The sequence below is a fragment of the Sturnira hondurensis genome, unplaced genomic scaffold, assembly GCF_014824575.4.
Source record: "Sturnira hondurensis isolate 20B ecotype Veracruz unplaced genomic scaffold, ASM1482457v3 Scaffold0000867, whole genome shotgun sequence".
NCBI classification, from domain to species: Eukaryota; Metazoa; Chordata; class Mammalia; order Chiroptera; family Phyllostomidae; genus Sturnira; species Sturnira hondurensis.
The window spans coordinates 1,838,214-1,860,871 of NW_028073498.1; the positions used below are offsets into that span (position 1 = coordinate 1,838,214).

The window sequence follows — 22,658 nt, forward strand, 5'->3', positions numbered from 1 at the left end:
TATTTGGAATTCTTTCTTACCTTCTAAGACCTGGTCGAAGCACCCGCTTCCGCCAGAAGTTGAAGCCGCTCCAGCCGCTCCACCTCCAGCTTTTAGATTATTTTCGCCTTCGTTTCTTTAGCGCCAAAGTGCGCCTCGTAGTGGCCAGGAGGAAACAAAACAGAGACTTCCTAATAATTCCTCATGTGAATTTGTAAATAGCCGTGGGACTATGTATAATAGCTATAATTCAATTGGATTTAATAATCTCACAATTCTACGAAGTAGGTCTATTATTTTCCCCATTTTACGTACGTAGTCTCACAATTCTACGAAGTAGGTCTATTATATTCCCCATTTTACGTACGTAGGAAGTGAGGTTTGACTTAAAAAATCTACACTTGTAACCCATTAGATAAAACTGCCAAGTTTTTCATTGTTGTTACTGGTTTGTTTGGTTGGGTTTTTTTTCCCTAGCTTTTTAAGATTAGTGTGAAAATCAGATTTCACAAGGGGAAAAAAAGCCCCATGATTCCACAATAAAGATGTCATTAGTGATCTTGATAGGAGTAATTCCAGGGGCCAGATGGAAACAAGCTAAACTGGATGTGTTCTTAACTGCAGAGAAGTGAGAAGGGAGGAGAGCAAGTGTTGACAACTCCTTCATGAGATTTTGACTGTGAAGGAAAGGGGAGTGTGAGGAAACCCAGAGAAGTGAAACATGAAATGTGAAGTCAAGTGTGCTTTCCCAAGTCACACAATTGGCAAACAGTAGAGATTAAAACCCTGTTGTGTCTGTGACTGCACCTCATGGATCCTGCTTACCTCGTGGTCTGTGGGAAGTCACATGAGATGTGGAGCCAAGGAGCACTGTGTTAGTAGCTGCCTACATGATGTGCGTTATGAAGGAAAAGGTCCTGATGGAGATCAGATGAGTTAATCGGGCAAAGGGCTCACGGACCGGAGAGCATGCTTCCAATTACAAAAGACCCAAGAGATTTGGAAGTAGTAATCCGATGGTTTGATTTGGGGGGGGACAAGAAACATGTTATTTCTCAGAGGAGGGCACAGGGCTCCCTACACTGTCTGCTACTTCCCCATGGGCACTGAGATCCCAGGATGAGAGGCCAGAGGTGCCATGCAGGCACCCATCAACATCCCAGGAAATGTGCCTGCTGCATCACCCCAGGTACCCCAGCTTTTCCAAACACCCCTATGGCCACAGCTTCTGAGCAAGAAATCCTATCAGCTGGATCACAAGTGACATGAGAAAAACTCCAACCTTATTTATTTCAAAAGGCAGGAAACACTCAAAAGTTGCACTTCTTTCCCTGGACACATCTGCCTCTGAGGCCCTAAACACTTTTGCTCTACAGAGAAATGATTTCTTTTGTCTGGCTCTTTGACACTCCTGGTGTCTATGGATTTGGGTTGCTAGCTGCACTGGTCCCCAGCCCCAGGATGGCTGGGTCTGACAACACCTCGCATTCTAGTTGAGGTGGTAGACCTTGGGGGCATCATAATAGCCACAGGTCATGTAGTTCATGTTCTTAATGGGCCACCAGTGGTTGGAGCAGCAGGCAGTGGAGTAGACATGAGGCTTCTGTTGGATACAACTGAACAGTGCCAGGCTCCGGTCTGTAGTCATGGTGGGCAGGTAGAGCTGCAACTTGTCCAGGAGGTGACCTGGCCAGAAGAAATTTGGGTGGGTTCGCTGTGGATCATGGGGCCTCTTCACCTTCAGCTTCCTGGAAAATGAGAAGACACAGGGAAGATTGTCATGGTGGACAGGCCAGGGCCAGAGCTATTCAGCAGAGCAAACCAACCATGACTACTGAGGAGGTGTAGCATTGGGCTAAGTGCTTAGTATCTCAGTTTTTCTCTATAGTTCCAGCGTGGTAGACTCTGTTACCCTGTCTACCTTCAACTTCCCCAAGGCTACACAGTGACCAAGTAGCAGGGTGCAGGCTTGACCTCATCAGCTGCCTGTAAAACCCAAACTCTTTAAGAGTACACGATCTGTTCTCTAGAAGAAGCATTTTAATATGGTATTCAGAGTAGTCTTTGGAGCCTGCATAGCTGGATTAAATCCCAGCTCCACCATTTTAACAGATGTGTGACTTTAATAAGAAATACATTTTTATGTACCTATTTTCTCTTCTGTAAACTGGGTATGTTAACAGTAGCTTCATAAGATTGTTGAGAGGGTTTAAACGAGTTAATATGGAGAGCACCCAGGGCAGAGTCTGCCTGGCATTCTAAGTGGTTTTCCTGCCTCTCAGCTCCTGGGCACTGAGCTCTGGATACTGTGCTGAGGGCACCATGAAACATGCAGAGTCCCAGGCACCTCCCCAAAGTGAGGCTAGACCTCCTCCCACCTAACTCCCTTCCAGAGTTAAATGATTTACTACAGACCTGGTGAATTCCTCAAACTCCTTAAAGTGTATTTTCTTGATTTTCTTTTGTGGTTTCCTAGTGGATAAGAGAGAGGGGTATCTTGTTAGGAGAGGAGAAATCCAGGTTAGTGGGAGGAGAAATCCAGGTTGGGAGTCTCAGGGATATGTCCATCTCTAAGTCCAAAGCAGAGCTTTGAAAGGAGAAATTTTTCTCTCTGGGTTGGGGCCCTGACTCTGTTCTCTCACGCTCCAGTGGAATATACAGTGGGCTTGGATCAGCCAGACCTGGGCTCATAACCCAGCTGGCTGGGTAACTCCTGGCAAGTCACTCCCCCTTTCAGAGCCTTGGGTTTCTAATTTCCCAAAATGGAGATTAGTTATGAGAGATGTTCAATAATCTGAAACATTTCTGGGCTCCTGGCTTCCATTTCCCCTGAAAGGACTGAATCCAGCCTCAGAGATAAGGATGGTAAAAACTAACTCTCTGAACCTTGGGCCTGGCAGATACCGACAACAGCACTCCTTCCCAGCAAGCCTGTGTTCAGCCTCGGAATCTTATATGACACAGTCTAAGCAGCAACATGAAATCAATGTCCACCCCTGCCCTAGATGACGTCTCTTCATCCTTTATAGCTATGGCCTACATAAGCATGGATAAAAAGTCCCTTTCTGTTCTCACACACTTCCTAGGTTCACAGTTCAGGAATTGGTACCAGCCACTCAGGCTGGAAGGCAGTCACTAAGGGATCAGTAAGGACCCTCTAGGCCATTACCACCTGCCTGGCTCATGCTCAGTTCTTCCCCAAAAGAGCTACAGACAGGCTTCACCTGCAGACCTGGGCCACTCCTGCACTTGAGAATACCCTGACAACAACAATAGTCATTGCTCGGGTGCCAACTATCGACCAAACACCATGCTACAAAGTTTACATTCAATTTTTTCTCTTGTTCTCATTGTGTATGTTAGGAGCTATTATGCCCATTTTACAGATAAAGATGCTGATGCTCAGAGAGTGAAGTAACTTGTCCACTTGATTTACAGGTTGTTTGTTTTCCACTCTGTTTTGCTGCATCCTACTCACTCCTTCTGGCCATAGCAAACCACCCCAGTGAGTATCTGGCAAGAATCCAGAGTATGGGCATGTCCTGAGTCCCTTCCCCATCAGGGTATCCAATCAGCTGTCCCCTCATTCTCCCACGCTGGCCCTAGCCCTAGGCAGGATGCTATTTGTTCTCCAATAATCAGCTACTCATGTTTCACCCCCTTCCAAAGAAGAACATTTATTTTCTTTCTTTCTTCCTTTCTTTCCTTTGTTCCTTTCCTTTCCTTTCCTTCCCTTTCCTTTCCTTTCCCCTTCTTTCCTTCCTTCTGTCCTTTTCTCTTTTTTTGAGAGTATGTTTATTAAAGCTGGGGACAACGAAACACAGAAGGGCTTAGAGTAGAAGAAGCATCAAAAGAGAGCCTGGGCAGGGCTGCTTTGGCTCACTGGAAAGTCAGAGAAAAGGGGGTCTTGTGGACAGATTCAGGGGATTAGTCCAGGACAAGCTGTCATAGCCCATTGTTTCCTGGGTGCAAACCTCTGGGGACACAGAGTTCAGAAGATGCACTCCTGAGAGGGAAGAAAGATATGAGTATGCTCTCAGGAGGGAGAGCGCAGTGTACCCTGAGTCAAAAAGGACATTTTCTCAGAGAGGACTCGAGTTGACCTGAGGTAGTAACCAGTGCAGAATTCTTTTCTCCTCCCAGGGGCTGTAAGCCTCCTTTTTGACAGAGAATGGGGCAAGGGAAGGGGCTGCTCCCCAACCATCCTCTGCAGCACCCCTGACACCGGGTCCATAACTGGTGAAGGGGCCTCCCAATTCCCTAGGAAGGCCATCTTTTTCATTTTTTCCAGAGAGCTTGGGATCATGTAGGATGCGTTCGGGGGATAGCTGTGTGGGGGTGAGGCAAGGAGGCCGTGGATCAGCCGTACGTCAGGGGTGACACTGGGGATTAGTCTGGCCGTGGTGACTCAGTTGGACATGCTGGGTTAGGACAGAGGCACTGGTACAATGTGACAGCCCCTTGTGTCAAAATCCTGGCTTCTGCAGCTGAAGCACAGCAGCAGGGCAGGAGGGCAAAGGGGAAGGGGAGGGAGTCTGACACTCAGCTTGTCGGTCTTCTTCGCCATGGACTCTTCGAATCCCAGGGACCTGAGCAGGGCTTGAGTCGGGCTGAAGACCTTAAAGTCTGAGTAGTAGCCTCCTGGCTGCCGGATTGGGCGCACCCGGTCCTTCTGGAAAATGATCTTGTCCCCCGGATACAGCAGGGCTGTGAGCAACAAGAGACACATGGCCTAGCAGCCCAAGACCCCTCCACCCTACAGCCTTTGAGGCAAAGGGCAGAAGAGGGCTTTAAAAATAGTAATAATAATAAGGTCACATTTTTGTTTAAAAAGATTTTTCTCAGTACGTTTTTTAACTTTTAATTTTTAAATGATTGTAGATTCAGAGTAAATTGTAAAAATAGTACAGGGGGCCCCTTAGACATGACGTGGCATATACGGACATAGCTCGTTTCATTGCATTTTGCTTTGCTACACTTCACAGGTGGTACATTTTTTTACATATGGAAAGCAAAACTGTCCACCAGTAAAAAGATTACGACCCACTTTGTGGGGATACCTGCTTTATTATGGCGGTCTGGGACTGAACGCACAGGATCACCAAGGTATGCCTGTAGCTGTAGCATGAGATTGGGAAATGGAGTCGGTACAATACTGCTAACTGCACTAGAGACGAGGGAGCTTGTTTATAACCAGGTTGGCAATAGCCCCCAGGGATGGGATGCAATTAGGATGGAACCTGAGGCCCCCACACACCACTCTGCGGGGGATGTCCTGTCCCGGAGGAGGGAGGAGGAGTCCTCCAAGACTTCACTAGGGTAACTTGTAGTGGGTGGCAGTTTTCCCCTTGCTTAGAATTAGTCTCCCAGATAAACTTTTCTAAGTACAGTACATCAAAAACACGGGGCCAGGGTCTCCATCTTCCTGCCGCTGTGAAGCGGTGCTTGTCCTAAGAGGGTAACAGCGGAAGAGCTCGTGTTCTGGAAGAATTGGTGGAAGGCTATGCTCCTGGTAATTAATGTTGGTTATTTGTGGGAAGGGCAGGCAGGGATCACGCAGATGAGAAAGGAGAAAGGGAAGAGGATATGCAGGCAGCATCAACATTTTAAAGCTTTTGGTGTTTTTGTTTTTGTTTTTGCTCTGGCTGATGTGGCTCAGTGAATTGAGCGCCACCCTGTGAAATGAAGGTCACCAGTTCAATTCCCAGTTGGGGGCATACGAGAGGCTCACACATCAGTGTTTCTCTTCCCTCCCTCCCCCCCCCCTCTAAAAAAACCCCTTAAATAAATAAAAATAAAAATATACAAGGTCTGCCAAAAGTAAGGCCCGCCTGACTGTGGTTAGTAGGGTAATAATATGGGTTTAATAATTTATAGTTTTAATTTGAACATTTCACCTAAAATGCTATATGGTGGGCTTAAGTATGATATTGTTATGTTACAGAATTACATGCTTATGGGAGGGAGGTGGGGAGCACTGGTGAGGGGGCAGGGCTGGGAATACAAGAAAGAAAACTGTACTTGAACAAGAGTTAAATAAAAATAATAAAAAATAATAAAAAAATTTTAAAAAGAATTACATGCTTATGATTTTATAATAAAATATTTTGTAATAAAAGGGGTGTTATTTGTGCCAGATCCTGTATTCACATGATTTTTAAAATGATTTACATAAATAATTTTATGTACATAGGAAAGAAAAATAGGTTTATGGAAGGGCAGTCACTAAAATATGAATGGCAGTCAACTCAGCTAGAGGGGGTTTTTATTTTTATGTTTTCAAAAAAATTTAAGTGAGCGAGTATTATCTATAAAACAAGGGGGACAAAAACAATGAAGCTATATTCACTGGGGAGAGAAAAAATGCCTCAATGTTCTAGAATTCTCACCCATGAGCTTGAGACCTGGAGTCTGAGCTCACCAATTTGTAGCCCAGAACACACACTTGGAAGTCCTGATGCTTGGGCTTCTTTGTTTATAGCAGAGCAGGCCTCTGTCATGAAGCCAGCCAACAGACAGTGGCCAGGACAGCGGACCTTGTGCACTAGAAATCCCATCTAAGAGCAAAACTCGCTGGTTGTTCTTCCTCTCCTCTTTCTCCTTCTTCACAGTGTCCCCACCACAGGCCAAAGTGGCTCTAGTCAGAGATGGACTGGAGTCTTTTGCATGTAGACCAAGCAGGGGCAAAAGGAAGCCAAGCCGTGGATGCTTCGGTGTGCCCATGAATGTGAAATCCTGGCAACAGAGGAAGCTCACAGCAGTGGATAGAATCCATAGTGGCTTTATGTTCTGATAGGGACGAAGAATCCACATCCGGAAGAAAGACCTGACCCACAAGAGTAGTCCAGGGTATGTAGCAAGCCTGCCTACATTTCAGAAAACGGTTGAAGCTCCTCGATTAACCAAGATGAGGGGATGTAAGGACAGGGAAAACAAGGCCCCCTGAGGAAGAGGGAAGGATAGATGATTTGGTGAAAAGTCAGTGCCCAGAGCTGCAGGATCTTGGGTCTCTGCAATTCCAGCCCAGGAAGGCAGCAAGTAGCCACCAAACAAGGACATGTAGCATGTGCAGGAGACAATGACCCTTTAGGCTGCTTTGTTCCTGAAGGCCCTTGGCCACGTCCTCCTGGAGAGACCTGTTATGGGCTAAATTGTGTCTCCTCTAAACTCATATCTTAAAGCCCTAACCCCCAGAACCTCAGAATTTGTATTTGGAGATAGGCCCTTTCAAGAGGTACTGAAGCTAAAATGAGGCTGTTAGGGTGGACTAGAATTCAATCTGACTACTTTCCTTATAAAGGAAGTTTGGACAGACAAAGAGATACCAGGGTATGTGTGCACAGAGAAAAGGCCATGTGAAGAGGTGGCCATTTGCAAACCCAGAATTGAGGCCTCAGAGGAAACTAATCCTTCTGGCACCTCGATATTGGGCTTCTAGCCTCTAGAACTGTGAGGAAATAAATTTTCTCTTGTTTAAACCACCCAGTCTGAGGTATTTTGTTATAACTGCTCTAGCAAACTAATATAAGATTCTAGGACTTATACATTTAGCACATGTTTCCCTCCCTCTAGGGAAAAATATGGAAATAATCAGTTGTGACTATTAACTCTTATTCGTGGGTCAGTCACACCACTCTCTGTGTGCCCTTTTCCAGAAAACTTCATTTCCTACTATGGCCACACTCTTCTGAAAAGTTCCTACAGGAAAATCGCTGCCCTCAAGGAGCTCGCAGTTCATGTTTTTTAAGCACAGAAAAGAACTGGCCCATTAAATGTATAAATTCATCAATTTGAGATGCCAGTATTGTTCCATGGTCATCAGGGAAATCTGGGGCACTTCCTGCCCCCACCTCTCAGAAGCACACACTCTGCCCAGAGACGTGGAGGGTTCAAGTCTGTTTGGATGTTTGAAAACACAGTTCTTCCCCCAAGCAGAGTGTGGAACCAGTACGGAAATCTCAGCATTGAGTCCTGTTGTCTGAGCGGAGGGCAAAAAGCCCCAGCAGAGGCTGGCTCCTGGTGCATTTCTACCTCAGTGTTGCAGAAGAACCAGAAAACTGGCCAGGCCTGGGGAGGCAGTTTTGGAAAAGCCTGATACAGCACAGCAGTTGTGACATCTATCAGATCTCCCTCTTTGAAATTGGGATTGTTTCTTTATGCTCAACTTCAGGGCTCCCTTGCCTAGAACTCCTGTCTTTGGAGCTCCCTGCTCCCGAATGCCAAGCTCAGCTGGGGAACCCTACGCCTGTGGAACTCATGGACCTACAGGATTCTACAACTCCCATCTAACAGCAAAACAGGCTTGACTGTGCTTTCCCTCCTTCTTCCCAATGTCTCTACCACAGCCAGTGGCTTGGCTGGGTGCATGTCAGCTGGAGAGGGACAAACCTCAGGTGCACATCTGAGGCATCTTTCTGGGACCAGCCACCAAAGCCTTTACCTTTTATGAGAATGTCCTCTGTCAGCGGGAGGCCGTAGGACTCACAGAGCTTCTGGCACTGCAGGTAGACCAGGAAGGTGTCCCTGCGGGACAGGTTGATGAGGTCGCTCATCTCCCCGCAGATGGTGGACGGGAGGCAGTGGTTGTCAAAACGCTTATTCCCACTGCGCACCCGATGGCACCACTCCACGTACTGGATGCAGGGGATGGTGAACTGCAAAGAGAACAGCAGTTGGCACACACTTCATTTTTCTCCTGGACTGAAGGCTGTCAATCTACCTTTCCCCACAAGGCCCAGGGCAAAGAATGTGTGGTGGGACCCAAGTTTGGGTTGTGAAGTCAGTGACTCGGGAGAAAAATCACATATGGTCAAGGTTACCCTCGAAGAGTGCTTGAATGGTCAGCATGTGTGGTTCTGTGTGCACAGCCCTGTATACAGATGTGCACACATGAACGTATAATATATACAGTGGGGTACCATGGGAATGTGCCACATATGTCCTATTGAAATACTCCATTCAAGTGTTTGGCTGCATGGGAATTTAGATTAGGTGCAGCCATCTGTGACTTTGAGGTGGAAGCCATGTGTTAAGGAGGGCAGAGTGAGGTAGAAGAGGTCTGGACACTGGGTAGCCACTTTTGGCCTTCTCATTTATTCATTCACAAAGAAAAAAAAATCTGTCTTTTAAAAACTTCCATGGCCAGAGTCAGTGAAATACAGCCTATAGGTGAAATCTGCCCCACCACCCATTTTCATAAATAAAGTTTTATTGAAACACAAGCTGCACTCATTTCTTTAGATGTTGTCTGTGGTTGCTCTTGTGCTCCAATGGCAGAGCAGACCAATTGTGACAGAGGTAATAGGGCCCACAAAGCCTAAAACATTTATTATTTAGCCCTTTACTGGAAAAGTTTGCCATTCATTGCTCTAACATGCTGGGTTTTCTTGTCATGCAACTAAATCAGACTTTAAGTGATATAGCACTTACCAATACCTAACACTATATATATATAAAATATGTATCTATAGTGCTGGCTGGTGTGGCTCAGTACATCGAGCGACCTCCTGCAAACCAAAAGGTTGCTGATTTGATTCCCAATCAGGGCACATGCCTGGGTTGCTGGCCAGGTCTCAAGTAGGGGGCGCGCAAGGGGCAACTGATCAATATATCAGTATCTCTCACACTTTGATGTTTCTCTCCTCTCCCTCCCTTCCCCTCTCTAAAAGTAAATAAATAAAATCTTTAAAAATATTTTTAAAAACATAGTACTATATTAATATCGTTTGCTCTCTGACTAGACTCTATACTCTATACTGGCAGCTTCTTGAGGGCAGGGGCTGTTTAGTTGTCTGAAGCACATAGAAGAGTGCCTAATACATTACAGGCTCTCAATAAATATTTATTGGGTGAATTAATTAAGGCAGTCAGTTCTTCCTTCTGTCCCTGGAGTGCCTGCTCGGTGCCACGCCCCATGCCGGACTCAGGTTCCTGCTGTGATGAGACGCAGCCCTGGTCCCTGGATACTATGTCCTAACTAAAGAGTGGGAGGAGGGCAAGCTGACACCTTCAGAAACATTATCTCATTTCATCTTCACCGAAACCTTGTGAGACAGGTATTGTTCTTATTATCCAGGTGAGGGAACAGAGAGGTAAAGCACCTGCTCCCAAGAGTTCCCCCAGCCAGAAGGTGGTGCAGGTGCCAAAGGTTTGCTCCATGCCCTCCCCCTTTAATGGGGATACCTTGCTGTGCTGCTTCCTCTCCCAGTAACGTCTGTTGACATCCTCCTTCTCCTTCGGGGTCAAGGGCCTTGCTTCTGTCTTGGTGTCAACTACAGGCACAGTCAGTAGGTCCATCTTGGGACACTGTGGGGCTACATTCTTGGGTGAGTGCCGTGGGGAAGTTCGTTGCTTGACAGATCTATAATCTGGGGTTGAAGCGAAGAGACAAAGGGAGGAGGGACAGAAAGGGTGCTCAGCCATGGAATCCATCAAGCAGTTAACCAATGTCACCAAGCAAGCACTAGGCCATCCCTCTGCTCATTTCCCACGTGTCCAGCCAGTGCTGTCTGCGATGCAGCTTGAGGTGCCCCTTCTTTCCATCTCCACTGTGGCCTCCCTGGTACAGGCTGCCTCCTCCCTCACCTGTGCCATGGCCTTAGCCTTCCTGTTGCCGTTCCCGTCCTCTAGCACACTGTTTTCACCAAACAGCAAAAAAGACCTTTGAAAGACACCAACCACGTTGTCCTGGCTGGACCGAATCAGTTGGTTGAGTATCGTTCCCCAAAGCAAAAGCTTGCTGTTTGGATTTCCAGTCAGGGCACATGCTTAGGTTGCGAGTTCAGTTCAGTCACCGGTCAGGGGACGTACGAGAGGCAATCGATCAATGTTTCTCTCCCTCTCTTAACTCCCTCCCTTCCCCTTTCTCTAAAAATAAATAAATATAAAAAACTTAAAAGACATAAACCACATCACTTCATTTCCCTGCTTAGAACTCTGTCCTGGTTTCCCACTGAACTTAGACTAAAATTCAAAATCTTCTCCCTGGTCTACAACGCCCTCCAGGATCTGGCCTCAGCTGACCAGCCACCTGACTCTCTCCCATTGTCCTTAAAGCATTAATCACTATTGGACATCATCTTGGTTAACCTTTTCTATGGAAACTCACTGAAAGCAGGGATGCTGGCTTCTTCACTGCTGTGTTCTCAGTTCCTAGAAGTGCCTGCCTGGTACATTGCAGGTGCTCAAGAAAGGTCCAAATGAAGAGAGCATTCATTCCTTTGCCCCCAGCCCTGTTTCAGGCCCGCACTGTCCCTGACTCAAATGAAATCCAGGCCCTGCCACCCTCTGGTTTTGAGACAGTGGACAGGTGGTCAACCTCTTTGAGCTTCAGCTTCCTCCTTAAAAAGCATGAATAGCAGCCCTGATGTCTGGGGACTTGAAGGATAAATTGAGCTAATGCTGTGGGTAGAGCTACCCAGCCCTACAGAGGGAGCCCCGAAGGCTATCACCTTCTCTCTTGTGAGCCTCGCCCAGATTCTTGACACTGCTTCCCCTTCAGGCAGAGCAAGAGGCTCCCAGGTCTGCCTCCCTTACTTACTGTGGCTTTCCAGGGAAAAAGAACCCAGCTATGACAGTGGTGACAGTGCCATTTAAGCAAATACTTGTGCTTGGCTTTGAATCTATTTATTGGGAAATAACAAGCACCAAATACCTTTGCTGCGAATATGCATCATGGCACACATTGTGGTCACTCACTTAATGACTTGCAGCCAACTACTCAGATAACAGTGGGTTTTGGTCATTTACAAGGAAAAGGCCAAAAGAACATGCGTTGGAAAGCACGCTCAACTCAATGCGGCCCTGAGGATGTGCTGGACATGGAGGGTGAGGGAGATTATAACTACAGGGGTGGTGACACAGCCAGGAGGCAGCTGTGGGGGTGCTCAGGTTCCCTGGGACTGCGAGGCCAGAGACCCTGCCTAGGCGTGAGGATGCCTCTGCCCAGTAGCTTGTTGAGACTAGAGGTTGGGAATGCACGTGCTGCCCTGTGAGTGAAGCTCCAGGGGACTGAGGAATGGATGGTCTAAGGGAGCTGCCTCTGTCCCCAAAAGAACCAACCAGTGAGGACGATGAGCACCCAGCTCAATGTGAGTGGGAACTCCAGAGGCCCTGCCCCAAATCTTCACTGATGTAAAGAACCCCTAGGGTTTTTACATAACCTCAGGGAGGGTAAGGAGCTCCTCCTCCCCAAATATGTCTGAAATTAAATTCCTGCCAACCTGGCAGGTGGAGGCAAAGCAAGATCTGCTTCATTTAGAAAAAGAAAGATGTGGTTATATTTGGAGAGGGCTCAGGAATGGTGGGTGGTGGTTAAAGGGGGGCTTTAATTTTACTTGTAGTTGTTCAGGTTTGTTTTTTTTTTTTACAACAACTAAACTGTGAAGAAACACGCTGTACCCTTGTGGTATACATTCATACCCAGAGCTGTGGCAAGTACATTTCTAACTTGCCTCTGAGCTTTGTCTGGACAGATATGCCTCCAGAAGCACGTGGCCTGGCAAATGGAACCTGAGCTGTGCACAACCTACACAGCTGTGCACAGCAGCCTTGCTAATGCCATGGTAGAATACCAAAGTAGACTTTCCAGTAAACTCTAAAAATGTGCTAATTCTGGTTTCTTAATTTTAGTTAACTTTTTATCCACAAGGTGCAGATTAGTAGTAAGAAGGCCTCAGACTCACATGCAAACAGAGAGGCTTGGCATTTAGTGAGTTTTGGTGGGCTGAAATTGCTCTTTGAGAGGCATCCCTGAAGGATAAGGTCTGGGCCTCATCCAGCTTTTAATGGACAAGGTACCCAGCCTGGTATTCCAGAAAATATCTACTGTTTAGTTGATCTCCTGGTCTGGCAACTCCAGAGGCTTGGCCCACCTACAGTAGGCTAAAGTTGGAGAGCACACTCAGGAAATGAGCCAAGGCTGCCTCTACCACGTTTGCACCAAGGAGGGGAGAGTGGAGGCACTGGGGTGGGGGTGGATACGTACTATCCCTTGTAGTTTGCAGTATGCTTCTCTGCTGGGACAAAAACCATTGCTTGTAGGTGCTGGCCAGGATATCCACAGTGATGCTGTTGTGCTTCTCCAGAGAGCTGAGGTAGATCACAATATCCTCTATCTCCTGGTGTCCCAGAGGGACTCCAATCTGAAGGGAGAAGAGAAGTCCCCAAAGTGGAGAGGCTCCATCCCAAACATCCTATCAGGGCGGCCAAGGCCTGGTCAGACTAGCCCTGCCTTTTGGTCTGGTTTTATCCACAGCCACTCCCAGCTCACATCCAAGGTCCCTGCCACAGGTCAGAGCCCTTTCCTGGCCCTGAACACATGCTGTACTTTCTCACCCTCCACCTTTACTCAGATGTTTCCCTTTTGATGCCTGAAAAACTCCTATTCCTCCTTCAAAACCCAGTCCAGAGATGCCATCATCTTTGCAGACTCCGTTACTACTTACTCTGGGCTCATACCAATCTCAACACCAGCTTTCTCATGAAGGATTTGAAGAAGGATTTCACATGTCCATCATCCTTGCCTATGAGGGACATGTAAACCTCCTTTAACTGATGGAAAACAGGATCAAAAACATGGTACATGTTACTCTTTTAAAGACCGAGCAACTTTAGAGGAGTATAATGCTTGCCAGTTATATTGAATATTCAAGAAAAGTTTTATCTTTTTAAAAGATTTTATTTATTTATTTTTAGAGAGAGGGGAAGGGAGAAAGAGAGGGAGAGAAACATCAATGTGTTGGTTGCCTCTCGAGTGCCCCTCACTGGGAACCCGGCCCACAATCCAGGCATGTGTCCTGGCTGGGAATCGAACCAGCAACCCTTTAGTTCACAAGCCAGCATTCAATCCACTGAGCCACACCAGCCAGGGCTCAAGAAAAGTTTTAAAGGAAATATAATTTTGTTCCTCAGCTTCCTTAGACAGCAGTCATTGTTACTGAGCTTTTTTTTTAAAGAAGATCAGAACTCTCTAGGTGTGAAAGAATTTAATGTTTTATCTTCTTAGTTATGGTGATTAAAGACTATTTATCTTGTTGTTGCTTTTAATGCTTTGAAATGTCGTTTAGATAAGTGCACATCATAAAATGATGATGTGAAAACTGGCGATGATTTCAAGCCATAATAGTTGTGGTAGTCAGCTTCCTAGAATTACTTTATAAGGTATCTTGTATGTGAAGTATATAAAAATTTAATTCAGCCCTGGCCAGTGTGGTTGGAGTGTCATCCTGTAGACTGAACGTTCGCAGGTTCAATTCCCAGTTGGGCACACACCCGGGCTGTGGGATGGATCTCTAGTCTGGGTGTGTACCACAGTCAGGGTGTGTATGAAAAAACAGCTGATCAATGTTTTTCTCTCTCTCTCATTTCCTTCCCTTCTCTTAAAAAAAAAAGAAATAAAAAAATGTTCTCAGTGAAGATAAAAAGAATTAAAAAAGAAAAAAACCTTAATTCATTCAGACAGGGGTCAGCAAACTGTTCCTATACAGGGCCAGATAATAAATATTTAGGCCCCATGAGCGGTATGGTCTCTGTCATAACTACCCCACTCCACCATCAAGCATGAGAGCAGCCCTGACAACCCGTAGATGAATGGGGCTGCGCCCCAACAGAACTTTTAAAAAAGATTTTGTTTATTTATTTCTTAGAGAGATGGGAAGGGAGAGAGCAAGAGAGGGGGAAAAACATCAATGTGTGGTTATCTCTCGTGTGCCCCCTACTGGGGACCTGGCCCGCAATCCAGGCATGTGCCTTGACTGAGAATCCAACCAGCAACCCTTTGGTACGAAAGCCAGCACTCAGTCTACTGAACCACGCCAGCCAGGGCCCCAGTAGAACTCTATTTACAAAAATAGGGAGCAGGCTGGCTTTGACTCCTGGGCCATAGTTAGCAGACCCCTCCAAGACCAACAGAACCTTCTAAATGATGGATGTGTTCTCCATCTCTATGGTCCAATAGAGGAACTGGTCTCCACATGTGACTATTGAGACCTCAGATTGTGGCTGGTGTGACAGAGAAATTGGATTTTTAATTTAATTTATTTATAATTAATTTGCGCTTTGAAGAGCCAGTGAAAGTATTGTCCGTGAACCAGTACCACCGGCGTTGATGGGAGCTGCGCAGTTACTGAGTTGTGGGAGCTGCCTCTTCACAAGACCTCTATGTGGTCCACACGCCAGTGACAGTTGGAGGAGCTCTAGAAGATTCTAGGGGCAGGACTAAAGGCCCAGCATTGGAGGCCCAGTAATCTCAGTGTTCAGTTCTGGGGTCTGATGGGCAGCTGGCTGGTATGGGGTCTGCTCTGTAGACCTTCTTCTCAGGGAGGGCTTTTCAAGGTCAGACCAGTGCAGGGGAGGTTTTAGGAGTCCAATGTGGCCACAGGTTAAGCCACAATTTCCAATCTGGTTTTACAAGGGAGAAGACTAATAGTTTGAGTTCCCAGAGTCTCCTTTTCAGGTAGTCCAGGCCCTGGGCCATGGCAGCAGTGGAGAGCGCACGGGCACCCTGCCCGCTCAGGCGAGCCCAGAGGGAGCCCGGGAGGCACTTACCGCCTTCAGAGCCACAATGAACTTCTCCCTGGAGATCCTGTGGGTCTCGCTCCGTTCCAGCTTGTGAAATACCTCCAGGATCTTGATCTTGTGACTGTGCAGGTAGGAGTACAAGGCTGACAGGGCGGAGGGCTTCGGCAGCTGAAGCTCAGGCACCGTTTGGGGGGTGGTTTGGAGGTTTTTCTTCTGAAAGAGGCAAGAAAGTGGGACACAGAAGGGAGAGTTCAGGGGATACAGGTCCATGGAACAAGATCCCCAGAGTCAGAGATAAATGGGAGAGACAGACTGAACACCTCTCAACAGACAGCAAGAAGAAGTGCGAAGAAGACTGGAGTCAGGCAACCGCAGGAGAGCTACATTCTGCCACAGAATTCCATGGAGACTTCGCTTTTCTGCGCTTCAATTTACCCCCAGAAATGAGAGGCTTGAGCGATATGAGAACTAAAGTTTCATTCTTCTCCTCGTCTCCCTTGTCAGACCAATCACATTATAATCTTACTGGGCTCTCAGCACACCAAAATACATTCCCCTGCCTGGAGCCACATGAGTCTCCCCACTTCTCCCACCTCCCAGCTTTTGCTCCATCTGGGCCTTCTGCCTGGAGTACCTTTCCTTCTTTCTCTACCTGTCCAAATCTACTCCTCCAATTTCAGGAGAAGGGAGAAATTTAGAAATAACACTCCCTTACCTTGACGCTGCAATTGACAGTTTACAAAGGGCATCCCTTTCCCCTAGCTTACAGTTCCTCTGTGCTCCCCGAGGGTTGGGACCCACATGTATTCAGGGCTGGTAGCAAACCGTAGAGTCATTATCCATCCCTAGGGTGGTTTTAAGTTATAGCTATACATTCTTCAACTCTCCTCCTCTCTGAGATGGAGACTAATTCCCCTCCCCTTGAGTGGAAGCAATACTTAGTCGAGACTTGCTTCTGACAAAGTGTATGGTGGATGTGATAAATAGACAAACAGAGTCTGGTGGTTGTGATAGTGTGAAGCTTCTGAAACAGAGACCTCCTGAGACCGGCTATAGAAGGCACTGCAGCCTCCTCCTGTCCTCTCTTGGACTACTCCCTCTGGGGGAAGCTGGCTGCCATGTGGTGAGGACACTAAAGCAGCCCTGTGGAGAGGTCCATGTGGCTAGGAACCGAGGTATCCTTCCAACAGCCATGTGACAAGCTGCTTGAAAGCGGCTCCGCCTGCCCTGGTCAAGCCTTCAGAAGTCTGTGGCCTGGGCCAACATCCTGAGATGAAAAGACTGAGCCAGAGCCACCGAGCTAAGCCCTTCCCAGATCCCCGACTCTCAGAAACAGTGAGACAATAAATGCTTGGTGCTTTCAGTCATTTGGGGGTATTTGTTATCCAGTAATAGATAACTAATCCACCTCCCTTTAAGGATTTTTGTTTGCTGCTCTGTGAAATGGGGCAAATGACCCACATCCCGCCCATAACACTCTCATCTAGCAAATGGGGATGCTCACGTCAGTGGCTCCAGCAGTAGTCAGGTGGGCCATCGCCTGGGCCTCATGCTCCTTGGGGGGCATGTGTAGGATCTTGGCCTCTGAAGGCGTGAGTCTGGACTTGTTTCGCAGCCACTTGTCTATGTTGCCAAACGACTCCAGTTCCTGCCGAAACTTCAGCCTCTGGCTCAGCCAGGTTCTTGTGTCCTCTGGTGGCTCTTGGATGTCCCTGGCTTCCAGGACTTTAAAGCTGCAGGTGGGCTGTGGGAGAGCCTGGGGTTGGGGCATTGGGTTGACGGGGGTTGGGTCTTCCTTTTGAGGCAAGATGATGATCCGCCGGCGACTTTGAGGCAGCTGGAAGTCCTTCTTCTTGAACTGCTTGAAGCAATGGGCGGTGACCAGTTCAGGCTTGAAGAAGCTGGCATTTTCATAATCAGTTGAGGTCTTAGACTGGTAGAGCCCTTGGGGAAGAGTGTTAAAGGGTGAGCTCCTCTCAGGAAGAGGACTAAAGGAGTCAGAAAGGAACAATGCTTTAGCGCCAGGCTAGGCACCGGAGCACCTGGGTTTCATGCCTGGCTTTATCACTGCCTTCCTATAGTGATGAAGATAATTACCTCTCACGTGACCGGGCACTCCCAACTTCGGGCAGTATGCTGAGGGCTTTACGAGCTTTCTCTTATCTAATGGTCTCAGATCCTACTCTTACTACATCCAGCCCCAGTACTCCTTATTGGCAATCAGAATGATCTTTTTCAAGAGATCTTTTTTCAGATCTTTTAAAAATGCCATTTGTGTCTGCTCTGATCATCCAAGGCGGCAGAGCACTGTTAGGAGCAGAGGCTTTGATGCCAGAATGTCCTAGTCTGGGTCCTGGCCCTGCCAGGTACTGACAGCATGATCTTGGGCAAGTCCCTTAATCCTCTCTGTGTCTCAATTCCTTCACCTGTGAAACAGGGACAATGATGCTAGCTGTCTTAATGAGCGTTGGAGATGTTTAGAATCAGTCAGTTTTGGAGTTGCTTTGTTCATTATTTTTTTATGTACTCACCCTCCACCCAATTTGAAACCCTTCCATGGCTTTCCATAGCCCTGAAAATAAAGTCGTTTGACCCTCCATTGTTAACTTTTCCTGCTTCATTGCTTGCCCAGCTTTCCTTACTGTGTCCCAGAGGCCTTGACCTTCTCTCCAGATGATCCCTGAACGATCCAAGCCCCATCCTACTTAATGGTTTTCCACGTGCTGCTCCCTCCTCCATGCATCCCCCCCCCTCACTTTCTCTCAGACAGAATGGTACCTCTCCAGCTCCCAGGCTCCTATGTTATCTCTCTATTACACAACCCATACTTTTCCTTAAGGCCACTTACCACAAGTATGTAAATGAAGGGCTGCAAACTGGTAACCCTCATGCTTAATGAGACTTGGGATCCTGTTTTATTGACATTGTTTAAAATCTTCCAGTTTGAGTTATTTTAAGCTGGGTATGCCCTCTCTAGCTTGCCATGGTTGCAGCTCAATTCTTTCTTTAATGTGCCTGGTTCAGGCAGCCATTTGTGTTTGAAACCCTTGGTTTGACTCTTTGGTTAATGTTTATTTCTTTCAATAGATTGTGATCCTCTGGAGCCCCAGCATCTCCACAGTGCCAAGTCGAAGATCAATAAAAATCTGGTGAATGAGTGAATGACAGATGAACAGACCTAACAGGTTGGTTCTATGATTATACTCATTTTATAGTCAAGGACACTATGGCCCAGAGAGGCCCGAGATCACACGGTTGCTAAGTAGCACAGCCGGGATGTGAACTCTGGTTCTCCTGGCCCCAGAGCTCCACTCTTCGCCATTGTCCCAGGCTGTCACCTACTCCTGCTGAGTTTCAGTTCTGTCATGCCTAAAATGATACAAACTCTGCTCTAGACCTCTTGATGCTGTGATGAAGATCAAATTTGTAACAGATATGGGTGTGCTCTAAAACTCAGAAGAGACATAATATTATTATTAAAAGCATTGTCACCATTTTTCCTCTAAAACCAAAACTTCTCTGCCCAAAACCCTTCCATCACTGATGACTAGCTTTCAGAATAAAGTTCAGTCTTTCTAACCTGATTTCACCTGTCCAGCCTCTGGTTTCTCCTTCTCTTGTTACTTCTGCTTCACGTTATACCCAAACTGTATCTGACTGTGGTTCCTCAGTGTCTCCCCCAAAACAACCCATGCTGTTTCCTTCTTCAGGAATGCTCTTCTCCCTTCCCTGCTTCTCTCGATTATTTTGTACCGATCCTTCCAGACAAAGCTCAGCCATCATCACTCCCTAAAGCCTTCCCAGCCTCCCTTGTGGCCCCTCTGGGGACATCCCCACAGCCCCCATGCTTAGCCCCAGAATAGCATTGACCATGTTTTTCTCTGTAAAGATGTTTTCCGAGGCTTTCCTTCCCAACAGCCTGTGAGTTTCCCTAGGGCAAGGACTGTGTCTTAGTTTCCACGTGCCCCCAGTGCCCAGCCTGACACAAATGAACACGTAGGACATTTGTTAAGTCTCTTTATAATGCCCATGTGTTCCTTTTGTGGACAGAAAATAATGAGTGTATATCAATGTGGGCAAAAGCGAGTGCTTCTCAACAACACATTTGTCATTTCTTTGAGGACAGGATGCTGGGTATGACTGAGAATTTAGTCATTCATTGTACCAGGTTTTACTCACAATCACCCAGGGCTTGGCCTGGTGCAGATCCAAACAAGCCTGGGCACTCAACCTCAGTACATTGGCACAGTACAGGGTGGGGGTAACCAGAGGGATAACAAGGTGCTTTCAGTGGGGAGAGAAACACTGATGGAGGGACCCAGGAGGTCATCATGAAGGAGGGGGCATGACATGTGCTTTCAAGAATGAATGGGGTTTCAAGGGGTGGAGACATGGGCAAGACAGGGGACAGTGGGATTGGGGGTTTCAGGGTCACTAGTTGGAAGCACATTGAATGTGAAGGAGGAGGTTAGTGGGAAATGAAGTTGGCATCATCTCAAATGCCAGGTTAAAGGGTTTAAATTTTACCTTGTAGACCATGAGGACACATTTAAAATATGCTCCTCACTGGTATCACTACTTCTACTTGTGCCCTTTCTAGACCCCCGAATCTGTGATCTACCACAGAAGAGTTATCCCCTATCTGAAACCCTCCATTGGTTCCCCTGAAATGCTTTTCGGTGTTCTTGGAATAAATACCCAACTCCGAACAATGGCCTACAACACTACCCTTGCTGCGGTCCTGCTCCCCTCTCCCTCCTCCTCCTCTCCCTCCCCCTCCTCTCACTCCTCTCCCTCTTGATCACTTGATTCAGCTGCACTGGCTTCCTTTCTCTTTGTCCAGCTCTCCTAGCTCTGTCTTGGCTCTCAGTTTTGGCATTTGCTGTGCCCTCTGAAGAGCATGGCCTTCCCCAGGTTTCCTCCCTGGCTGAGTCTTCATCATGTAGTTCTCAGCCCAAGTGACATCCCCACCCAGAGTCACCCTGACCAAGCACTGGAAGGCAGTGTGCCTACCACACTATGGAGTTTGCATTCTAGTGATCTTTGGGGTTCTGGGTCTATTGACAGGAAAGTGAAGTGGGCTCTTATAATAAAAGAAGTCACTACATAGTTGTGCATAGAGACACACAACTCTTCTGCAAGAAAATGTTCCTAAGGATCCTGGCTGATATAGCTCAGTGGATGGAATGCTGGACTGTGAACTGAAGGGTCACTGGTTCAGTTCCTGGTCAGGGCACATGCCTGGATTGTGGGCTAGGTCCCTGGTTGGAGGCATGTGAGAGGCAGTTGATGGATGTTTCTCTCACACATTGATGTTTCTCTCCTCCTCTTTCTCCCTCCCTCTTCCTCTGTCTGAAAAAGAAAAAAATGTTCCCAAGGGATTGGTGAAGAGAGATCTCAGAGGCTAACTAATTGCTTCTCAGAGGCTAACTATCCCATTCAATGCCTGCCCAGGTCAAGGAACTCTTGCTACGATGCCCCTGGCAGACTTGCCTCTGTATACCTCTGATGACAGGGAATTCCCTACTTAACATGGGGACACTTAAGTCTGACTGCTAGAAAATATTAATATTAATATTTTAATATGAAACCAGAAGTTGTTTCCCTGGAATTTCTACTTTTTGGTCCCAGTCCTCCCCACTGATGCTTCAGAAAACACATCTGATTCCTCTTTTTCTGGGACAGTCCTTCAGGGCTTGAAACAATTCAGCTTTTTTTAATCCCCCTTTTTGCCTTGACTCTGATTCAGATCTCTCCCTAAATTTCATTTCTCTGGCCACTTGTTCTTGGGCCCCTCTTTTCCTACTCACCCCTTAAAAGTTAGGGCCCTTCAAGCTTACACCCAGGTTCACCCTCTCTCTCTTTTTCTAAACAATCACCTTTACTCTTTTTTTAAAAAAGATTTTTACTTATTTATTTTTAGAGAGAGGGGGAGAAAGGGAGGAAGAGAGGGAGAGAAGAAACATTGATGTGTGAGAGAAACATCAATCGCTTGCCTCTTGCATGTCCCCAACCAGGGACCTGGCCGACAATCCAGGCGTGTGCCCTGGCTGGGAATCAAACCCACAAACTTCCACTTTGCATGACAACACCCAACAAACTGAGCCACATTTGTCAGGGCTTGACTTCCCTCTTATGTTTCCGTAGCTCTCTATATGCTGAGGACAAGCATACCATTATTTATGACTTGGAATTATCTCCAACTTTCTTTTTTTTAATTTAATTCTTGTTCAGGTACAGTTTTCTGTCTATCTCCAACTTTCTACACAGAGCTGTTCCTAAAGCATCTTCACTTCAATGGCTTACAAGGATTTCAAATTCAACCAAGACTAAACTTGTCTCCAGGTCCCTGCCCCCACCAAATCTGGTCCTCCTGGTAGGTTCCCTATCTCTGTGAATGGTACCTCCCATCTACCAGGTCACCATAACTACCAACCTGAGCATCCTCTTTGACTGCTCTTTCTATGTTCCCCATCCAATCAGTCCCTATGTCTCTGTCCCTAGTCCCCTCTAGTCTGGCTCCTGTTCCTAAGCTTCCAGGTACCTCCCACTCCCAATATTCTGAGTCTACCAATTCAGGTTCTGCATTTGCTAATGCTCCCAATCTAATCCCATCATCCCCAGCGGCATCTCCATCTCCTGGCTCACAAGATCTTTCATGATCTTATCGCTTCTGACTTCTCTTGTCTCTCATCTCTAGCAGCACTCAAACTACCAGTGGTTTCCTAAGCCTCTGTGCACTCTGCTCCCTCCGCCTGGCATGCCTTTTCTACCTTTTTTTGGTTTGGAGAACTCCTTGTCAGGCTCCAATGTAAAGATCTCTTCCAGGACCTTGCAACTGTTCTTGCCCATCCTCTATATTTACCAGACCTCTTACTCCTGGATGTCACCCCTGGACCAAGCATTCACTTCTTATTCTGTAATTATCTGTTTATCTGTCTGTCTTTCACCTCTGATGTTGTAGTAGTCTGCCAGTAACTTATCCCACTGCAGGCTACCGCCAAAAGTTTGAAGACTCATGGTTTCATGCCTCTTTTCCTGTACCAAACACATTGATGTCTGGAGAAATCCGGTGAGCCCAGGCACACAGGGTTGGGTGTCTGGTTTCCAAGCCAAGGCAACGTGGCCCACTTCTCCAGCCTGGGTATGGAAATGTGCAC

The 22,658-nt window shown here is 47.0% G+C and overlaps 1 protein-coding gene across 1 annotated transcript; it reads right to left on the minus strand.

Moving 5' to 3' along the window:
* Positions 1 to 1,468: 1,468 nt before the first annotated feature.
* Positions 1,469 to 22,518, minus strand: EFCAB12 (EF-hand calcium binding domain 12). The gene is made up of 9 exons (XM_037051766.1): positions 22,449 to 22,518; positions 17,003 to 17,442; positions 15,526 to 15,711; positions 12,965 to 13,121; positions 10,162 to 10,346; positions 8,420 to 8,633; positions 4,527 to 4,686; positions 2,395 to 2,451; positions 1,469 to 1,727 (listed from the first exon to the last, which is right to left on the minus strand). Exons 1-9 carry the CDS (start codon positions 22,516 to 22,518, stop codon positions 1,469 to 1,471), a joined length of 1,728 nt encoding a protein of 575 aa, XP_036907661.1.
* Positions 22,519 to 22,658: the final 140 nt, after the last annotated feature.